The sequence below is a fragment of the Oncorhynchus mykiss genome, chromosome 16, assembly GCF_013265735.2.
Source record: "Oncorhynchus mykiss isolate Arlee chromosome 16, USDA_OmykA_1.1, whole genome shotgun sequence".
Taxonomy (NCBI): domain Eukaryota; kingdom Metazoa; phylum Chordata; class Actinopteri; order Salmoniformes; family Salmonidae; genus Oncorhynchus; species Oncorhynchus mykiss.
Window position 1 is genome coordinate 6,928,888 of NC_048580.1, and position 18,455 is coordinate 6,947,342.

At 46.9% G+C, this 18,455-nt stretch overlaps 1 protein-coding gene across 1 annotated transcript in view; it reads right to left on the reverse strand.

Annotated features, from left to right (window-relative positions):
- Positions 1–1,660: 1,660 nt before the first annotated feature.
- The window catches only part of si:ch211-130h14.4, a 39,773-nt gene continuing 22,978 nt past the window's right edge, over positions 1,661–18,455 (reverse strand). The window contains exons 7-13 of the mRNA XM_036946058.1: positions 9,525–9,764; positions 8,638–8,709; positions 6,646–6,749; positions 5,004–5,073; positions 3,679–3,881; positions 3,505–3,577; positions 1,661–3,348 (exon numbers count right to left, since the gene is read on the reverse strand). Coding sequence (XP_036801953.1) covers positions 3,292–3,348; positions 3,505–3,577; positions 3,679–3,881; positions 5,004–5,073; positions 6,646–6,749; positions 8,638–8,709; positions 9,525–9,764 — 819 coding nt within the window. The 3' untranslated portion in view covers positions 1,661–3,291. The remainder of the gene's footprint in view (positions 3,349–3,504; positions 3,578–3,678; positions 3,882–5,003; positions 5,074–6,645; positions 6,750–8,637; positions 8,710–9,524; positions 9,765–18,455) is intronic.

An 18,455-nucleotide genomic window follows, 5' to 3' on the forward strand; every position in this document is an offset into this window, starting at 1 on the left:
TGTGGCAGTGTCATTTCCGCGATGCGCATGCTCAGTCCGCGATCAAACGACAGCTCCACCAGCTGATCCTCTCCAGTTGCTTGGCAACGTGACGCCTCCCATCTCCTCTCGAAAGGGGTCCCGTAATCCAGTCGTCTTGTCTCCTGTTCTCCTCCGGGGAAGTAGTGGCTAAACGTTCCCTGCAGCTTGACAAGATGCTGTTTAATAATTATTATTTATTTTTTTTCAGTGTCGCCGTGCGCTTTGTTGATCAAATCATCATTAGGAAACATGTCAACACTCCCATTCGAAACATGATTTTCCCAAACGGTAAACTTCATCTTGAAGGCATCCACTTGCTCCCTCTGTTCAAATCGATGGTGCCCCTCCCTTGCTTTGACACATTGAGCGAATTCAGATGTTCAAAAATATCTGCCAGGTAGGCAACCCGTGCGAGACATTCCTCACAATCGAAATGTTCGGGCAGAGATGACTTGTTTTGCGAAAGACACGCAGCAATCTCCGCTCAAAGCTCATAAAAGCGACCCAAAACTTTACCCCCGGAAAGCTCGCGGACCTCTGCATGATAAAGCACCTACTGGTGCTCGCTCCTCATATCCCTAAAGATGGCCTGTGAACACCTTTTATTTTTGATATAGCTGATACACTTGATCACATCCCTGGAGAGTGTCGTGGAGCTCAGCCACCATGTCCTTCGCTGCCAATGCCTCCCTGTGTAAGAAGCAGTGGTTCCACGTGGGCACTCGATGCTGTCTCCAGGATCCGCTTTACTACTCCGAAGTGCCTTCCGGTCATGGCAGATGCCCCATCAGTGGTCACACCGACGCACCCAGACCAGTCCCACGGAGCCCAGGTGCATATCCATTGTGTTAAAGACAGCCTCTGCAGTGGTGGTGGGCAAATCAGCACTAAAAAAGAACTGCTCCTATTAAGTTATTATCCCAGACGTGTCTAACATAGACCATTAGAATTACATGGTAGTGATGGGCGTTCCGGTTGTTTTCAGTGAGCTGGATCCTTCGGTTCAACTCACCAAAAAGAGACGGCTCTTTTGGCTCCCAAACGGCTCTTTAAATAAAATATATGTTTTGTATTTTTTTTCAAGTCAAACAGTTTGCGATAGTTTGACTATGATTGGTGTTAAAACAATTATAATTAATTCATTCATTAAATGAAATCATACTCTACCTTAACCACAATGTATTTAAAAAATGCATTGGTTTGTTATGAAAAATAATGCTATTAAACATTTGCATTTAAAGTGTAACTTTGTAATGTATTTAAACAAAGTGCACATACAGTTGAAGTCAGAAGTTTACAGACACTTAGGTTGGAGTCATTAAAACTTGTTTTTCAACCACTCCACACATTTCTTGTTAACAAACTATAGTTTTGGCAAGTTTGTTAGGACATCTACTTTGTGCATGACAAAAAGTAGATGTCTTTTATACTGATAACAAGTTCAAACAGGTGCCATTAATACAGGTAACGAGTGGAGGACAGAGGAGCCTCTTAAAGAAGAAGTTACAGGTCTGTGAGAGACAGAAATCTTGCTTGTTTGTAGGTGACCAAATACTTATTTTCCACCATAATTTGCAAATAAATTCATTAAAAATCCTACAATGTGATTTTCTGGATTTTTTTTCTCATTTTCTCTGTCGTAGTTGGAGTGTACCTATGATGAAAATTACAGGCCTCTCTCATCTTTTTAAGTGGGAGAACTTGCACAATTGGTGGCTGACTAAATACTTTTTTGCCCCACTGTACCTCTTGAATATATCAATCTTCTCCATTAGATTGAAAGTTTCCAAATCAAATCAAATCAAATCAAATTTTATTTGTCACATACACATGGTACACAAATATATAGCCTACTCCTAAATCAGTCCATCGCCGGATAGTTCTGGATGATCGCTGGTTGGCTGTTCTTTGCTCTGGTGTATGCTGTCTGGTCAGCCATTGGTTGAGTGCGGCCATATGAGTCGGACTAGGAAGGATGGGTAATGTGTCTGAAGTCGATGGCTCACCAGCCAATCTGAATTGCTTTATTACTTCAATCTGTCCATATTTACACATACAGTAGCCTATATCAACGACACACCTGCAGAAAGAAACTGAGATTTTAACGTTAAGGTATTTCTTTCTGGTTTTACTAAGCTCTATACTGAAGACTGTGTGTTCTGATGGGTAGGACTCAGACCTATAGTCGAATGCATAAATACATTTATGTCTGATGCTCAAGCTCTAATCAGATAGACAGGAAATATTTTAATTATATTTGTTTTTTTTTTTAAACTTTCTCTGCAAAATACATACTTGGACGTTTTCCTCCAATAAAGCAGTTTATATTTTACCACATTATTTTTTTTTAAATTCTGCTTTTCCTCGTCAATAATAGTCCTGACTGAAATCATTTACAAACCATTTCCCACGAAGGCCATGATTAAAGGTGAGGCCTATTAATAAAGATGTTATTTTTGAGTCCTGGGATGTAGTCAGGTAGGTGACAAAACACAGGAAATGCACTCCAGGCCTTAACGATTAAACAATAACCATAGCAACAGGCGCGTCAAAAAATCAACTTCTTAGCAAGTTTTATTATTAGCTTAAATCATTCACAATCAGAATCAATCGAGTGAGTAGAACGTGTCGTTCTAAATACACATGGGTTATATTTCTCTTAAAAAAGAATTGGTAGTTAAATAATTGCTTTTCTATTCGTTATTTGCCTTTAGTTCTTTACTCAATGTTGATATAAAACACATACTGCTAATAATACATTTTATTTGTAAAATCATTTGAAATTTTACCATCTATATCGTTTTGTTGTTGTTGATATAGTCGAAGACAAACACAATAGGAATCCAGAGTGAACTGGTCTCTCTGTGAACTGGTCTCTCTGTGAACTGGTCTCTCTGTGAACTGGTCTCTCTGTGAACTGGTCTCTAAGTGAACTGGTCTCTCTGTGAACTGGTCTCAGTGAACTGGTCTCTCAGTGAACTGGTCTCAGTGAACTGGTCTCTCAGTGAACTGGTCTCAGTGAACTGGTCTCTCAGTGAACTGGTCTCTAAGTGAACTGGTCTCTAAGTGAACTGGTCTCTCAGTGAACTGGTCTCTCAGTGAACTGGTCTCTCAGTGAACTGGTCTCTGTGAACTGGTCTCTAAGTGAACTGCTCTCTCAGTGAACTGGTGTCAAAATAATACATAATCTCATAATCTTTTTATCTCATTCATGGTATTGGTGATTGGTGATTGGTGTAGCCTAGTGGCCTTCACATCAAACGAAGATACTCAATAGGCTGTCTCCTCGTCATAATTCCTCCAAAGCTTATATCCACAATGTATCACCTAAACAAGAGAAATAGAACATGCATTGGTTATTAAACATGTTTTACGATGCATTATAACCTGCAGGCTTTAAGGGTTAAGGTTACTGATGTGTTAAACTCTGAAACATTCTCCAACCTGCAGTAACCCTATAGCCTGTCAAGAGAAATCTCTTACCCCTGAAGGGTTGCGTTGACACACATCTTCTATGGATAAAGGCTCAGGAGTCTTGCTACATATTTCTGTGTTTCTGAAGAAGAACAACATGACAATAACCATATGAGATGGAAAGACGACACCAGCAGACCTGGGACCTGTGATAGATTAGTGGAGGTAGCCTAAACTACCTACCCAGCAGAGGGTATGGTCCTCAGCCCAAGCTCTTCCAGGGCCAGGCTAGGGACCTCTGAATCATCTGGGTCGATCCTGGTCCATTCCTGGTAGGACGGAGGAGGAGGGAGAGGAAGGAGAGGAGGAAGGAGAGGAGGGAGGTTCCCAGCACATCTCTTCTTCTTCTCTTCGTCAGAGTGAACACTCGGAAATACATACTGCGTCTATGGTAGGATGCCAAGGAGAAATTCAATGAAACGTTTCGAAGGTTAATTGCTGAAATCAATGGTGAAGTCTATTATCTTTTTATTTGGTTCATTAGTAAATGCAATATGATACAAAATATAAAAATGCTGTTCATTCGCAGAAATGCTCAAATAAAATGACTATGAAGTAATACTACAACTGTTTCCCCAAATAGCAGTTGCTATGGCAGCTTACGATTCAGGAACACAACTTGGAAATAGCAGATATAACGTGAATGTGTGATATTCTGTCCTCCATAGAGGAGGAGGGCTCTTGGATGCGTTGTGGAGAGGGATTGTGTTACCATATCTTGGACTGGGGTCTGAGGCAACACACAATGTATTTAGTATGTACATTATACAAGCAAACAAAACAAAAAATGTTAGATTTTTGTTTTTTATGAATAGAAACCTTTTTTTTTTATTCTCTCTGTTTAAGCAAATAACAAACTCTCAAATAAAGAAACTGTCTCTTTGCTTTTAAATGCAGTGGTTGTCGTAGGTAGGACTTGTAATCTTATTGTCTATTGTCAATCACCACACCTGTTCCCACTCCACTAATTGTCAATCAATACACCTGTTCCCACATTCACTAATTGTCAATCAACACACCTGTTCCCACTCCACTAATTGGCAATCAACACACCTGTTCCCATTCCACTAATTGTCAATCAACACACCTGTTCCCATTCCACTAATTGTCAATCAACACACCTGTTCCCACTCCACTAATTGTCAATCAACACACCTGTTCCCACTCTACTAATTGTCAATCAACACACCTCTTCCCACTCCACTAATTGTCAATCAATACACCTGTTCCTACATTCACTAATTGTCAATCAACACGCGGTGGTCGTGCATGTAAGAGCAGCTCAGCCAAGGCAGATGAAATAGGAACCTGCTCTATTTTGGAAAACTCCACTCTGGAATTTTGCTTCCTGTTTCCTATTTAACCTTTATTTAACTAGGCAAGTCAGTTAAGAACAAATTCTTATTTACAATGACGGCCTAGGACCAGTGTGGTTAACTGCCTTGTTCAGGGGGCAGAACGACAGATTTGTACCTTGTCAGCTCGGGGGATCCAATCTAGCAACTCACCAAATCTTCGAAACTCCTCTTCTGTTCCCAGCAGCAGCACAGTGAGTGTCTGTCTCTGTCCAGTAGCAGTCTGCTCCAGCCCAGTCAGAGTTAACCCCAAGCAGAGACAAACAAACTAGACTCAGTTTAAACTGAGATACCTTATTTTCTGTTTCCATTCAAGCTTTTTAGACCTCATGAAAAGTCAGTATTGCTTTGTTTTGTAAGCTATACTTTCACATATTATATAATTGAAAATGTCAGGGGGGGGGGCAACTTTGGTTTTAGAAGTGGACATATTTATTATAACACTCCAAACAGCCTACCTGACCGCTCAGAGGCATCCACATGGTCCTAAAGCACACCATTTCCCTGTTTGTTTCACATTCCAATGATAAAACTGGGGGTTGGGGGTCAAAAATGCAATTTCAGAATGTGTGTGTGTGTGGGGGGGGGCATGTCACCCCCGTCCCCAGTGAATGTTGCGCCCCTGGAAAACGCGGAGGAGGAGAAAGAAGAAGAACCAGAAGAAGAAGAAAAACAACAACATACCAACCTCTGAGAGACAGCCATGTTGGTAAGGGAAAGGTTTGTTATCTAGGTCATACCAACCTCTGAGAGACTGCCATGTTGGTAAGGGAAAGGTTTGTTATCTAGGTCATACCAACCTCTGAGAGAGAGCCATGTTGGTAAGGGAAAGGTTTGTTATCTAGGTCATACCAACCTCTGAGAGACTGCCATGTTGGTAAGGGAAAGGTTTGTTATCTAGGTCATATTAACCTCTAAGAGACAGGCATATCGGTAAGGAACAGACTGTGTTAGCTAGCTGGGCCATGCTAACCTCAGAGAGACAGCCATGTTGGTAAGGTAGAGGATATGTTAGCTACCTAGCCCATCCTAACCTCTGAGAGACAGCCATGTCGGTAAGGGACAGAGTTTTAGCTAACTAGGCCATACAAACTTCTGAGAGACAGCCATGCTGGTAAGGTACAGGATATGTTAGCTAGCTAGGCCATCCTAACCTCTGAGAGACATCAATGTTGATAAGGGACAGAGTGTTAGCTAGCTAGGCCATACAAACTTCGGAGAGACAGCTATGCTGATAAGGGACAGGGTTTGTTAGCTAGGTCATACCAACCTCTGAAAAAAAGCCATGTTGATAAGGGACATGATTTATTAGCTAGGTCGTATCAACCTCTGAAAGACAGCCATGTCGGTAAGGGACAGGGTGTGTTCGCTAGCTAGGCCATGCCAACAACTAAGAGACAGCCATGTCGGTAAGAGACAGGGTGTGTTAGCCAGCTAGGCCATTTCAACAACTAAGAGACAGCCATGTTGGTAAGGAACAGGGTGCCTTAGCTAGGTCATACCAACCTCTGACAGACAGCCATGTTGGTAAGGGACAGGGTGTCTTAGCTAGGTCATACCAACCTCTGAGAGACAGCCATGTTGGTAAGGGACAGGGTGTGTTAGCTAGGTCGTACCAACCTCTGAGAGACAGCCATGTTGGTAAGGGACAGGGTGTGTTAACTTGGTCATACCAACCTCTAAGAGACAGCCATGTTGGTAAGGGACAGGGTCTGTTAGCTTGGTCAAACCAACAAATGAGAGACAGCCGTGTTGGTAAGCGACAGGGTGTGTTAACCAACTAGCCCATACTAACCTCTGAGAGACAGCCATGTTGGTAAGGGACTGGCTGTGCATGTGTCTCAGCATCCTCACAGTCATCTCTGCTCTCTTACTCTTCTCAGGTATCTCCTCAACTCCCTGCTCTCAATAAGGATATATGATACAATTAAATATATATGATACATGTACAACACATGAACATATACAGGTATACCACAGAGTTAGGGTTAACATACCACAGAGTTAGGGTTAGGGTTAACATACCACAGAGTTAGGGTTAACATACCACAGAGTTAGGGTTAGGGTTAACATACCACAGAGTTAGGGTTAACATACCACAGAGTTAGGGTTAGGGTTAACATACCACAGAGTTAGGGTTAACATACCACAGAGTTAGGGTTAACATACCACAGAGTTAGGGTTAACATACCACAGGGTTAGGGTTAACATACCACAGAGTTAGGGTTAACATACCACAGAGTTAGGGTTAGGGTTAACATACCACAGAGTTAGGGTTAGGGTTAACATACCACAGAGTTAGGGTTAGGGTTAACATACCACAGAGTTAGGGTTAACATACCACAGAGTTAGGGTTAGGGTTAACATACCACAGAGTTAGGGTTAACATACCACAGAGTTAGGGTTAACATACCACAGAGTTAGGGTTAGGGTTAACATACCACAGAGTTAGGGTTAACATACCACAGGGTTAGGGTTAACATACCACAGGGTTAGGGTTAACATACCACAGAGTTAGGGTTAACATACCACAGAGTTAGGGTTAACATACCACAGAGTTAGGGTTAGGGTTAACATACCACAGGGTTAGGGTTAACATAACACAGAGTTAGGGTTAACATACCACAGAGTTAGGGTTAACATACCACAGAGTTAGGGTTAACATACCACAGAGTTAGGGTTAGGGTTAGGGTTAACATTCCACAGAGTTAGGGTTAACATACCACAGGGTTAGGGTTAACATACCACAGGGTTAGGGTTAGGGTTAACATACCACAGGGTTAGGGTTAACATACCACAGGGTTAGGGTTAACATACCACCGGGTTAGGGTTAACATACCACAGAGTTAGGGTTAACATACCACAGGGTTAGGGTTAACATACCACAGGGTTAGGGTTAACATACCACAGGGTAAGGGTTAACATACCACAGGGTTAGGGTTAACATACCACAGAGTTAGGGTTAACATACCACAGGGTTAGGGTTAACATACCACAGGGTTAGGGTTAACATACCACAGGGTTAGGGTTAACATACCACAGGGTTAGGGTTAGGGTGAACATACCACAGAGTTAGGGTTAACATACCACAGAGTTAGGGTTAACATACCACAGGGTTAGGGTTAGGGTTAACATACCACAGAGTTAGGGTTAACATACCACAGAGTTAGGGTTAACATACCACAGGGTTAGGGTTAACATACCACAGAGTTAGGGTTAACATACCACAGGGTTAGGGTTAACATACCACAGGGTTAGGGTTAACATACCACAGGGTAAGGGTTAACATACCACAGGGTTAGGGTTAACATACCACAGAGTTAGGGTTAACATACCACAGGGTTAGGGTTAACATACCACAGGGTTAGGGTTAACATACCACAGGGTTAGGGTTAACATACCACAGGGTTAGGGTTAACATACCACAGGGTTAGGGTTAACATACCACAGAGTTAGGGTTAACATACCACAGAGTTAGGGTTAACATACCACAGGGTTAGGGTTAACATACCACAGGGTTAGGGTTAACATACCACAGGGTAAGGGTTAACATACCACAGGGTTAGGGTTAACATACCACAGGGTTAGGGTTAGGGTTAACATACCACAGAGTTAGGGTTAACATACCACAGGGTAAGGGTTAACATACCACAGGGTTAGGGTTAACATACCACAGGGTTAGGGTTAGGGTTAACATACCACAGAGTTAGGGTTAACATACCACAGAGTTAGGGTTAACATACCACAGGGTTAGGGTTAACATACCACAGGGTTAGGGTTAACATACCACAGTTGGCATCACCGTCTTCAAGTTCTTCAGAAAACTAGGCTGAAGGGTTGCAAACTTGGGAACCTTCACCTGTAAGTAGCACATACATGACATTCAAGTCAAAACATGAACCGTTCTATTCATTTATATTGATTTAATCAAATAAGTCTCCTGTGGTTTATTGAGAAGAGGAAACCAGAGTGTCCCCGAGTGCCAGAGTTGTCATGAGGGCAGAGGACACTTCCCACAGTCCCCTGTGTCCCATGTGGCTCTCACTTTCCTCTCCTCCTCTTACACTCCATCCCTCACTGTCCTCTCTTCTCATACGCCATCCCTCACTTTTCTCTCCTCCTCTTACACTCCATCCCTCACTGTCCTCTCTTCTCATACGCCATCCCTCACTTTCCTCTCCTCCTCTCACACCCATCCCTCACTGTCCTGTCCTCTTACACCCCACCCCTCACGTTCCTGTCCTCTACCACCCCATCCCTCACTTTCCTGTCCTCTCACACCCCATCCCTCACGTTCCTGTCCTCTCCCACCCCATCCCTCACTGTCCTGTCCTCTCCCACCCCATCCCTCACTGTCCTATCCTCTCACACCCCATGCCTCATGTTCCTGTCCCTCACACCCATCCCTCACGTTCCTGTCCTCTCCCACCCCATCCCTCACTGTCCTGTCCTCTCCCACCCCATCCCTCACTGTCCTGTCCTCTCCCACCCCATCCCTCACTGTCCTGTCCTCTCACACCCCTACCACCTGTAAGCCTGCGGCAGCACTAACCCTCACACTATATGCCACGTCCTGGTTGTTTGGGCCATCATCCTGATTGGGATGACACTATTCCTCCTGCAGGTGTGTTTGCCTCTCAGTGCCCCATTAAGTGTGTGTGGTTTGACACGTACCTTGGGAAACATTTGCTCCGTGTAGTCCTGTTCCTGCTGTGAGAGGAGGAAGGCTGCAGAGTTCTCCCCAGCCCCTCTTTCTGGAAGTCTCTTCCCAGCCCCTCTTTCTGGAAGTCTCTCCCCAGCCCCTCTTTCTGGAAGTCTCTCCCCAGCCCCTCTTTCTGGAAGTCTCTTCCCAGCCCCTCTTTCTGGAAGTCTCTCTCCCGGCATAAGCCCTCTCCCTGTCTCTGAATGGACAATCTGTGAGGAAACATCAAATTACACACTGAGATAGGCCTCACAGTCAGTTAGCTCAGGTTTGAACACTCCCCACCCCCACAGAATGAAATGGCGCAAACTAGCTACTCGGTTTGATTCAAGCTAGCTAGGGCACACAACACATGGTTTTGGGTTTCAAGATTAGTATGACCAGAACCTCACACCCTAACTGGTAAGGTCCTCTCCAGGGGGGCCCAACCTCCTCCCTGTGCTGCCCAGTCGGCAGGCCTCTCGGTCGGGTAACACATCACCGTACTGATACCCCTCTTCCTCCCTGGCCACCACATCTCTATTCCACGTGTGTGTGTGAGCCGCACAGTACGTGTCGCATTGTTAATATATTCCGAATGATGTGCTACTTCTCAAGGGTACCCTCGTGGCGACAACACTCACACCCGATAACACTGATCTCTGGGGTGAAGGCACACTTTGTCTGGTGGTTGATAACTGGCACCACAGAGGAGCTAGAGGAGAGAGGAGCAGGGTGGGGTTTACTCACAGAGGAGAGAGGAGCAGGGTAGGGTTTACTCACAGAGGAGAGAGGAGCAGGGTGGGGTTTACTCACAGAGGAGAGAGGAGCAGGGTGGGGTTTACTCACAGAGGAGAGAGGAGCAGGGTAGGGTTTACTCACAGAGGAGAGAGGAGCAGGGTGGGGTTTACTCACAGAGGAGAGAGGAGCAGGGTGGGGTTTACTCACAGAGGAGAGAGGAGCAGGGTGGGGTTTACTCACAGAGGAGAGAGGAGCAGGGTGGGGTTTATTCACAGAGGAGAGAGGAGCAGGGTGGGGTTTACTCACAGAGGAGAGAGGAGCAGGGTGGGGTTTATTCACAGAGGAGAGAGGAGCAGGGTGGGGTTTGCTCACAGAGGAGAGAGGAGCAGGGTGGGGTTTATTCACAGAGGAGAGAGGAGCAGGGTGGGGTTTATTCACAGAGGAGAGATGAGCAGGGTGGGGTTTACTCACAGAGGAGAGAGGAGCAGGGTGGGGTTTACTCACAGAGGAGAGAGGAGCATGGTGGGGTTTATTCACAGAGGAGAGAGGAGCAGGGTAGGGTTTACTCACAGAGGAGAGAGGAGCAGGGTGGGGTTTACTCACAGAGGAGAGAGGAGCAGGGTGGGGTTTACTCACAGAGGAGAGAGGAGCAGGGTGGGGTTTATTCACAGAGGAGAGAGGAGCAGGGTGGGGTTTACTCACAGAGGAGAGAGGAGCAGGGTGGGGTTTATTCACAGAGGAGAGAGGAGCAGGGTGGGGTTTGCTCACAGAGGAGAGAGGAGCAGGGTGGGGTTTATTCACAGAGGAGAGAGGAGCAGGGTGGGGTTTATTCACAGAGGAGAGATGAGCAGGGTGGGGTTTACTCACAGAGGAGAGAGGAGCAGGGTGGGGTTTACTCACAGAGGAGAGAGGAGCATGGTGGGGTTTATTCACAGAGGAGAGAGGAGCAGGGTAGGGTTTACTCACAGAGGAGAGAGGAGCAGGGTGGGGTTTATTCACAGAGGAGAGAGGAGCAGGGTGGGGTTTACTCACAGAGGAGAGAGGAGCAGGGTAGGGTTTATTCACAGAGGAGAGAGGAGCAGGGTAGGGTTTACTCACAGAGGAGAGAGGAGCAGGGTGGGGTTTATTCACAGAGGAGAGAGGAGCAGGGTGGGGTTTACTCACAGAGGAGAGAGGAGCAGGGTAGGGTTTATTCACAGAGGAGAGAGGAGCAGGGTAGGGTTTACTCACAGAGGAGGGAGGAGCAGGGTGGGGTTTACTCACAGAGGAGAGAGGAGCAGGGTAGGGTTTACTCACAGAGGAGAGAGGAGCAGGGTAGGGTTTACTCACAGAGGAGGGAGGAGCAGGGTGGGGTTTACTCACAGAGGAGAGAGGAGCAGGGTGGGGTTTACTCACAGAGGAGAGAGGAGCAGGGTGGGGTTTACTCACAGAGGAGAGAGGAGCAGGGTAGGGTTTACTCACAGAGGAGAGAGGAGCAGGGTGGGGTTTACTCACAGAGGAGAGAGGAGCAGGGTAGGGTTTACTCACAGAGGAGAGAGGAGCAGGGTGGGGTTTATTCACAGAGGAGAGCAGGGAGCAGGGTTGGGTTTATTCACAGAGGAGAGAGGAGCAGGGTGGGGTTTATTCACAGAGGAGAGAGGAGCAGGGTGGGGTTTATTCACAGAGGAGAGAGGAGCAGGGTGGGGTTTATTCACAGAGGAGAGAGGAGCAGGATGGGGTTTATTCACAGAGGAGAGAGGAGCAGGGTGGGGTTTATTCACAGAGGAGAGAGGAGCAGGGTGGGGTTTACTCACAGAGGAGAGAGGAGCAGGGTGGGGTTTACTCACAGAGGAGAGAGGAGCAGGGTGGGGTTTATTCACAGAGGAGAGCAGGGAGCAGGGTTGGGTTTATTCACAGAGGAGAGAGGAGCAGGGTGGGGTTTATTCACAGAGGAGAAAGGAGCAGGGTGGGGTTTATTCACAGAGGAGAGAGGAGCAGGGTGGGGTTTACTCACAGAGGAGAGATGAGCAGGGTGGGGTTTACTCACAGAGGAGAGAGGAGCAGGGTGGGGTTTACTCACAGAGGAGAGAGGAGCATGGTGGGGTTTATTCACAGAGGAGAGAGGAGCAGGGTAGGGTTTACTCACAGAGGAGAGAGGAGCAGGGTGGGGTTTATTCACAGAGGAGAGAGGAGCAGGGTGGGGTTTACTCACAGAGGAGAGAGGAGCAGGGTAGGGTTTATTCACAGAGGAGAGAGGAGCAGGGTAGGGTTTACTCACAGAGGAGAGAGGAGCAGGGTGGGGTTTATTCACAGAGGAGAGAGGAGCAGGGTGGGGTTTACTCACAGAGGAGAGAGGAGCAGGGTAGGGTTTATTCACAGAGGAGAGAGGAGCAGGGTAGGGTTTACTCACAGAGGAGGGAGGAGCAGGGTGGGGTTTACTCACAGAGGAGAGAGGAGCAGGGTAGGGTTTACTCACAGAGGAGAGAGGAGCAGGGTAGGGTTTACTCACAGAGGAGGGAGGAGCAGGGTGGGGTTTACTCACAGAGGAGAGAGGAGCAGGGTGGGGTTTACTCACAGAGGAGAGAGGAGCAGGGTGGGGTTTACTCACAGAGGAGAGAGGAGCAGGGTAGGGTTTACTCACAGAGGAGAGAGGAGCAGGGTGGGGTTTACTCACAGAGGAGAGAGGAGCAGGGTAGGGTTTACTCACAGAGGAGAGAGGAGCAGGGTGGGGTTTATTCACAGAGGAGAGCAGGGAGCAGGGTTGGGTTTATTCACAGAGGAGAGAGGAGCAGGGTGGGGTTTATTCACAGAGGAGAGAGGAGCAGGGTGGGGTTTATTCACAGAGGAGAGAGGAGCAGGGTGGGGTTTATTCACAGAGGAGAGAGGAGCAGGATGGGGTTTATTCACAGAGGAGAGAGGAGCAGGGTGGGGTTTATTCACAGAGGAGAGAGGAGCAGGGTGGGGTTTACTCACAGAGGAGAGAGGAGCAGGGTGGGGTTTACTCACAGAGGAGAGAGGAGCAGGGTGGGGTTTATTCACAGAGGAGAGCAGGGAGCAGGGTTGGGTTTATTCACAGAGGAGAGAGGAGCAGGGTGGGGTTTATTCACAGAGGAGAAAGGAGCAGGGTGGGGTTTATTCACAGAGGAGAGAGGAGCAGGGTGGGGTTTACTCACAGAGGAGAGAGGAGCAGGGTAGGGTTTACTCACAGAGGAGAGAGGAGCAGGATGGGGTTTATTCACAGAGGAGAGAGGAGCAGGGTGGGGTTTACTCACAGAGGAGAGAGGAGCAGGGTAGGGTTTACTCACAGAGGAGAGAGGAGCAGGGTAGGGTTTGGAGAATGAGAGAGAACAGAGAGAGGATAGAAGTGATGAGAAAGGGGGGATACCTAGTCAGTTGGAAAGGGGGATACCTAGTCAGTTGTAAAGGGGGGATACCTAGTCAGTTGTAAAGGGGGGATACCTAGTCAGTTGGAAAGGGGGATACCTAGTCAGTTGTAAAGGGGGGATACCTAGTCAGTTGGAAAGGGGGATACCTAGTCAGTTGTAAAGGGGGATACCTAGTCAGTTGTAAAGGGGGATACCTAGTCAGTTGTAAAGGGGGGATATCTAGTCAGTTGTAAAGGGGGATATCTAGTCAGTTGTAAAGTGGAATACCTAGTCAGTTGTAAAGGGGGATATCTAGTCAGTTGTAAAGGGGGATACCTAGTCAGTTGTAAAGTGGAATACCTAGTCAGTTGTAAAGGGGGGATACCTAGTCAGTTGTAAAGGGGGATATCTAGTCAGTTGTAAAGGGGGATACCTAGTCAGTTGTAAAGTGGAATACCTAGTCAGTTGTAAAGGGGGATATCTAGTCAGTTGTAAAGGGGGATATCTAGTCAGTTGTAAAGGGGGATATCTAGTCAGTTGTAAAGGGGGGATATCTAGTCAGTTGTAAAGGGGGGATATCTAGTCAGTTGTAAAGGGGGGATATCTAGTCAGTTGTAAAGGGGGGATACCTAGTCAGTTGTAAAGGGGGGATATCTAGTCAGTTGTAAAGGGGGGATATCTAGTCAGTTGTAAAGGGGGATACCTAGTCAGTTGTAAAGGGGGGATATCTAGTCAGTTGTAAAGGGGGGATACCTAGTCAGTTGTAAAGGGGGGATATCTAGTCAGTTGTAAAGGGGGGATACCTAGTCAGTTGTAAAGGGGGGATATCTAGTCAGTTGTAAAGGGGGGATATCTAGTCAGTTGTAAAGGGGGATACCTAGTCAGTTGTAAAGGGGGGATATCTAGTCAGTTGTAAAGGGGGATACCTAGTCAGTTGTAAAGGGGGGATATCTAGTCAGTTGTAAAGGGGGATACCTAGTCAGTTGTAAAGGGGGGATACCTAGTCAGTTGTAAAGGGGGGATACCTAGTCAGTTGTAAAGGGGGATACCTAGTCAGTTGTAAAGGGGGATACCTAGTCAGTTGTAAAGGGGGATACCTAGTCAGTTGTAAAGGGGGGATATCTAGTCAGTTGTAAAGGGGGATACCTAGTCAGTTGTAAAGGGGGATACCTAGTCAGTTGTAAAGGGGGATACCTAGTCAGTTGTAAAGGGGGGATACCTAGTCAGTTGTAAAGGGGGGATATCTAGTCAGTTGTAAAGGGGGGATACCTAGTCAGTTGTACAACTGAATGCCTTCAACTGAAATGTGTCTTCTGCATTTAAACCAAACCCCTCTGAATCAGAGAACTCCAGAACCACATCACCAAATCACATTTGTGCACGAGTCAGGTACTCAAGTAAATGAGTCAGGTACTCACGCGGACCGCATAAAAAGTACCGCACGAGTCAGGTGCTCGAGTAAATGAGACGTTTATGACTTAACATCAAAAGTTCATTTCCAGTGAGTCGACACATAGCACATACCTCACAACCGTAAATCCTGACATTGACTAAGATTCTCTCTGCTGACAAGGAGTCTTTGCCTTATGTACGTTTTCCAGTTAGTGAGGTCAAAATACCTCTGTGTGTTATGTACAGTACTGACATATCTAATACTCCATGCGGATCATACACAGACAGCTGTGAAATTCAACACTGTGATGAGATCACAACTAGAGGTCCATAAAAAAACAGGGGAAACTTAAATAGAATAATAAATCATACACATAAATGACTAAACAGATGGTTTCATACTAAAAGTAAACGAGCAAAGGCACTGCGACGCGGTTCCCTAGTTTGGCTTCGGCTCTCATTGCTTTATTGTTGAGAGACGGCGAGGGGAAGGGAGGGGGGTATTTCTTGGGGATGTGGGGAATGCCGTCCTGGCAAAGAAGGCTCTGTGTCTGTGTGTCCGTGTGTCCGTGTGTCCGTGTGTGTGTGTGTGTGTGTGTGTGTGTGTGTGGGGGGCTCTTGCCCCGCCCAGTTTGCCATAGGAATGGTGAGAATTCACACCGTTCCTATGGCCCAGCATCCTGATGTCCTGGGTGGGCCCAGCATCCTGTTGTCCTGGGTAGACTACACCAGAGCTCTACAGGCCTGGGTTCAAATACTAGTTCAAATCTGATATTGAAAAAGGTATAAGAGCTATATTGAAACAAAATGTTAAGCCACAGTCCATGGCTAAACAGTGACACCTACTTGTATATGAGGGGTAATGCACTTCAGTGACAATGAGTCTACCATCCAGATTCCTACCTCTATGTACCCTGCTCAGCTTTGTAAAGGGGCTGTGTTCATTTCAGCTAAGCTATCACATCTACACATTTAAATGTTGATCAGCTTCCAAACTAATTGGCGTAGACTAAATAACATTGAATAGTTGAAAGTAACTCTTCTTAAAAAACGCTGGATGTGACAGTAAATTCAGAGTGATGTTGGGTATTATGAAGACTACATTGACTTCTGAATAACCCAAAGGACACCGTTATTTCAACGCGAAGCTAGGTTTACTATCATTCGTCCACGGTGGATTACAGTGCCTTGTGAAAGTATTCGGCCCCCTTGAACTTTGCGACCTTTTGCCACATTTCAGGCTTCAAACATAAAGATATAAAACTGTATTTTTTTGTGAAGAATCAACAACAAGTGGGACACAATCATGAAGTGGAACGACATTTTTTGGATATTTCAAACTTTTTTAACAAATCAAAAACTGAAAAATTGGGCGTGCAAAATTATTCAGCCCCTTTACTTTCAGTGCAGCAAACTCTCTCCAGAAGTTCAGTGAGGATCTCTGAATGATCCAATGTTGACCTAAATGACTAATGATGATAAATACAATCCACCTGTGTGTAATCAAGTCTCCGTATAAATGCACCTGCACTGTGATAGTCTCAGAGGTCTGTCAAAAGCGCAGAGAGCATCATGAAGAACAAGGAACACACCAGGCAGGTCCGAGATACTGTTACTGAAGAAGTTTAAAGCCGGATTTGGATACAAAAAGATTTCCCAAGCTTTACACATCCCAAGGGGCACTGTGCAAGCGAAAATATTGAAATGGAAGGAGTATCAGACCACTGCAAATCTACCAAGACCTGGCCGTCCCTCTAAACTTTCAGCTCATACAAGGAGAAGTGTCACGCCCTGACCATAGTTTACTTTGTATTTCCTATGTTTTGATTGGTCAGGGTGTGATCTGAGTGGGTATTCTATGTTTCATGTCTTGTTTGTCTATTTCTATGTTCAGCCTGATATGGTTCTCAGTCAGAGGCAGGTGTTCGTCATTGTCTCTGATTGGGAACCATATTTAGGTAGCCTGGGTTTCACTGTGTGTTTGTGGGTGATTGTTCCTGTCCTTAGTGTTAGTTTGCACCAGTTTAGGCTGTTTCGGTTTTCATTACGTTCATTATTTTGCACTGTTTGTATTTAGATTCGTGTTGCTATAGTCAATAAACATGGATCGTAATCTACACGCCGCATTTTGGTCCGACTCTCCTTCACATACAGAAAACCGTGACAGAATCACCCACCACAAAAGGACCAAGCAGCGTGTCAACAGGCAGGAGCAGCGCGAGGAGATGCGCAATAAGGATTTCTGGACATGGGAGGAAATCCTCGACGGGAGAGGACCCTGGGCTAAACCAGGGGAGTGTAGCCGCCCAAAGGTGCAGCGGGAGAAGAAACAACAGGAGCAGCCCAAAGAGGAGTGCAGTATGGAGTATACGACTTGGGAGGAGATCGACAGGTGGGCGGCCGACCCAGGGAGAGTGCCGGAGCCCGCCTGGGATTCGATGGAGCAGTGCACGGAAGGATATAGGAGAATGGAGTTTGCGAAGCAAGCAAGGCGGCGTGGACGGAGGCCCCATAGTCAGCCCCAAAAATTTCTTGGGGGGGGGCTCAGGGAGAGTGTGGCAGAGTCAGGAGCCAGACCTGAGCCAACTCTCCCTGGTTATCGTGAGGAGCCAAGGAGGAGACCAGAACCAGAGCCGGTGTTGGAGGTGAGTGAAACAGAGACTGTGAAGGAGTTAATGGGGAAATTGGAGGAGAGAGAAATGAGGGAGTTGCTGTGTTGGTGCATTTTGCATAGAATTCGCCTGACGGAACGTGTCAGGGATTTGATGGCACCTGGGTTAGCGCTCCATACTCGTCCTGAGGTCCGTTTTAGTCGGCTGGTGAAGTTGGTTCCAGTCTCACGCATCAGGCCTCCTGTGCCCATCCCTAGCCTTGCACGTCCTGTGCCAGCACTATGCATCAGGCCTACAGTGCGCCTCGCCTGTTCAGCGCAGCCAGAGCCTCTCTCATCTCATGCGCTATCGGAGTATCCCGCCTGTTCAGCGCAGCTAGAGCCTCTTTTCTCTCCTGCGCTATCGGAGTCTCCTGCCTGTTCAGCGCAGCCAGAGCTTTTCTCCTCTCCTGCGCTGCCGGAGTCTCCCGCCTGTTCAGCGCAGCCAGAGCCTCTCTTCTCTACTGCGCTATCGGAGTCTCCCGACTGTTCAGCGCAGCCAGAGCCTTTCTACTCTCTTGCGCTGCCGGAGTCTCCCGCCTGTTCAGCGCAGCCGGAGCCTCTCTCCTCTCCTGCGCTGTCGGAGTCTCCCGCCTGTTCAGCGCAGCCAGAACTGCCAGTCTGCATGAAGCAGCCCGAGCTGCCAGTCTGCAATGAGCTGCCAGTCTGCAAGGAGCTGCCAGTCTGCAAGGAGCTGTCAGTCTGCATGGAGCAGCCTGAGATGTCAGTCTGCATGGAGCAGCCTGAGCTGTCCGTCTGCATGAAGCAGCCCGAGCTGTCAGTTTGCAAGGAGCAGC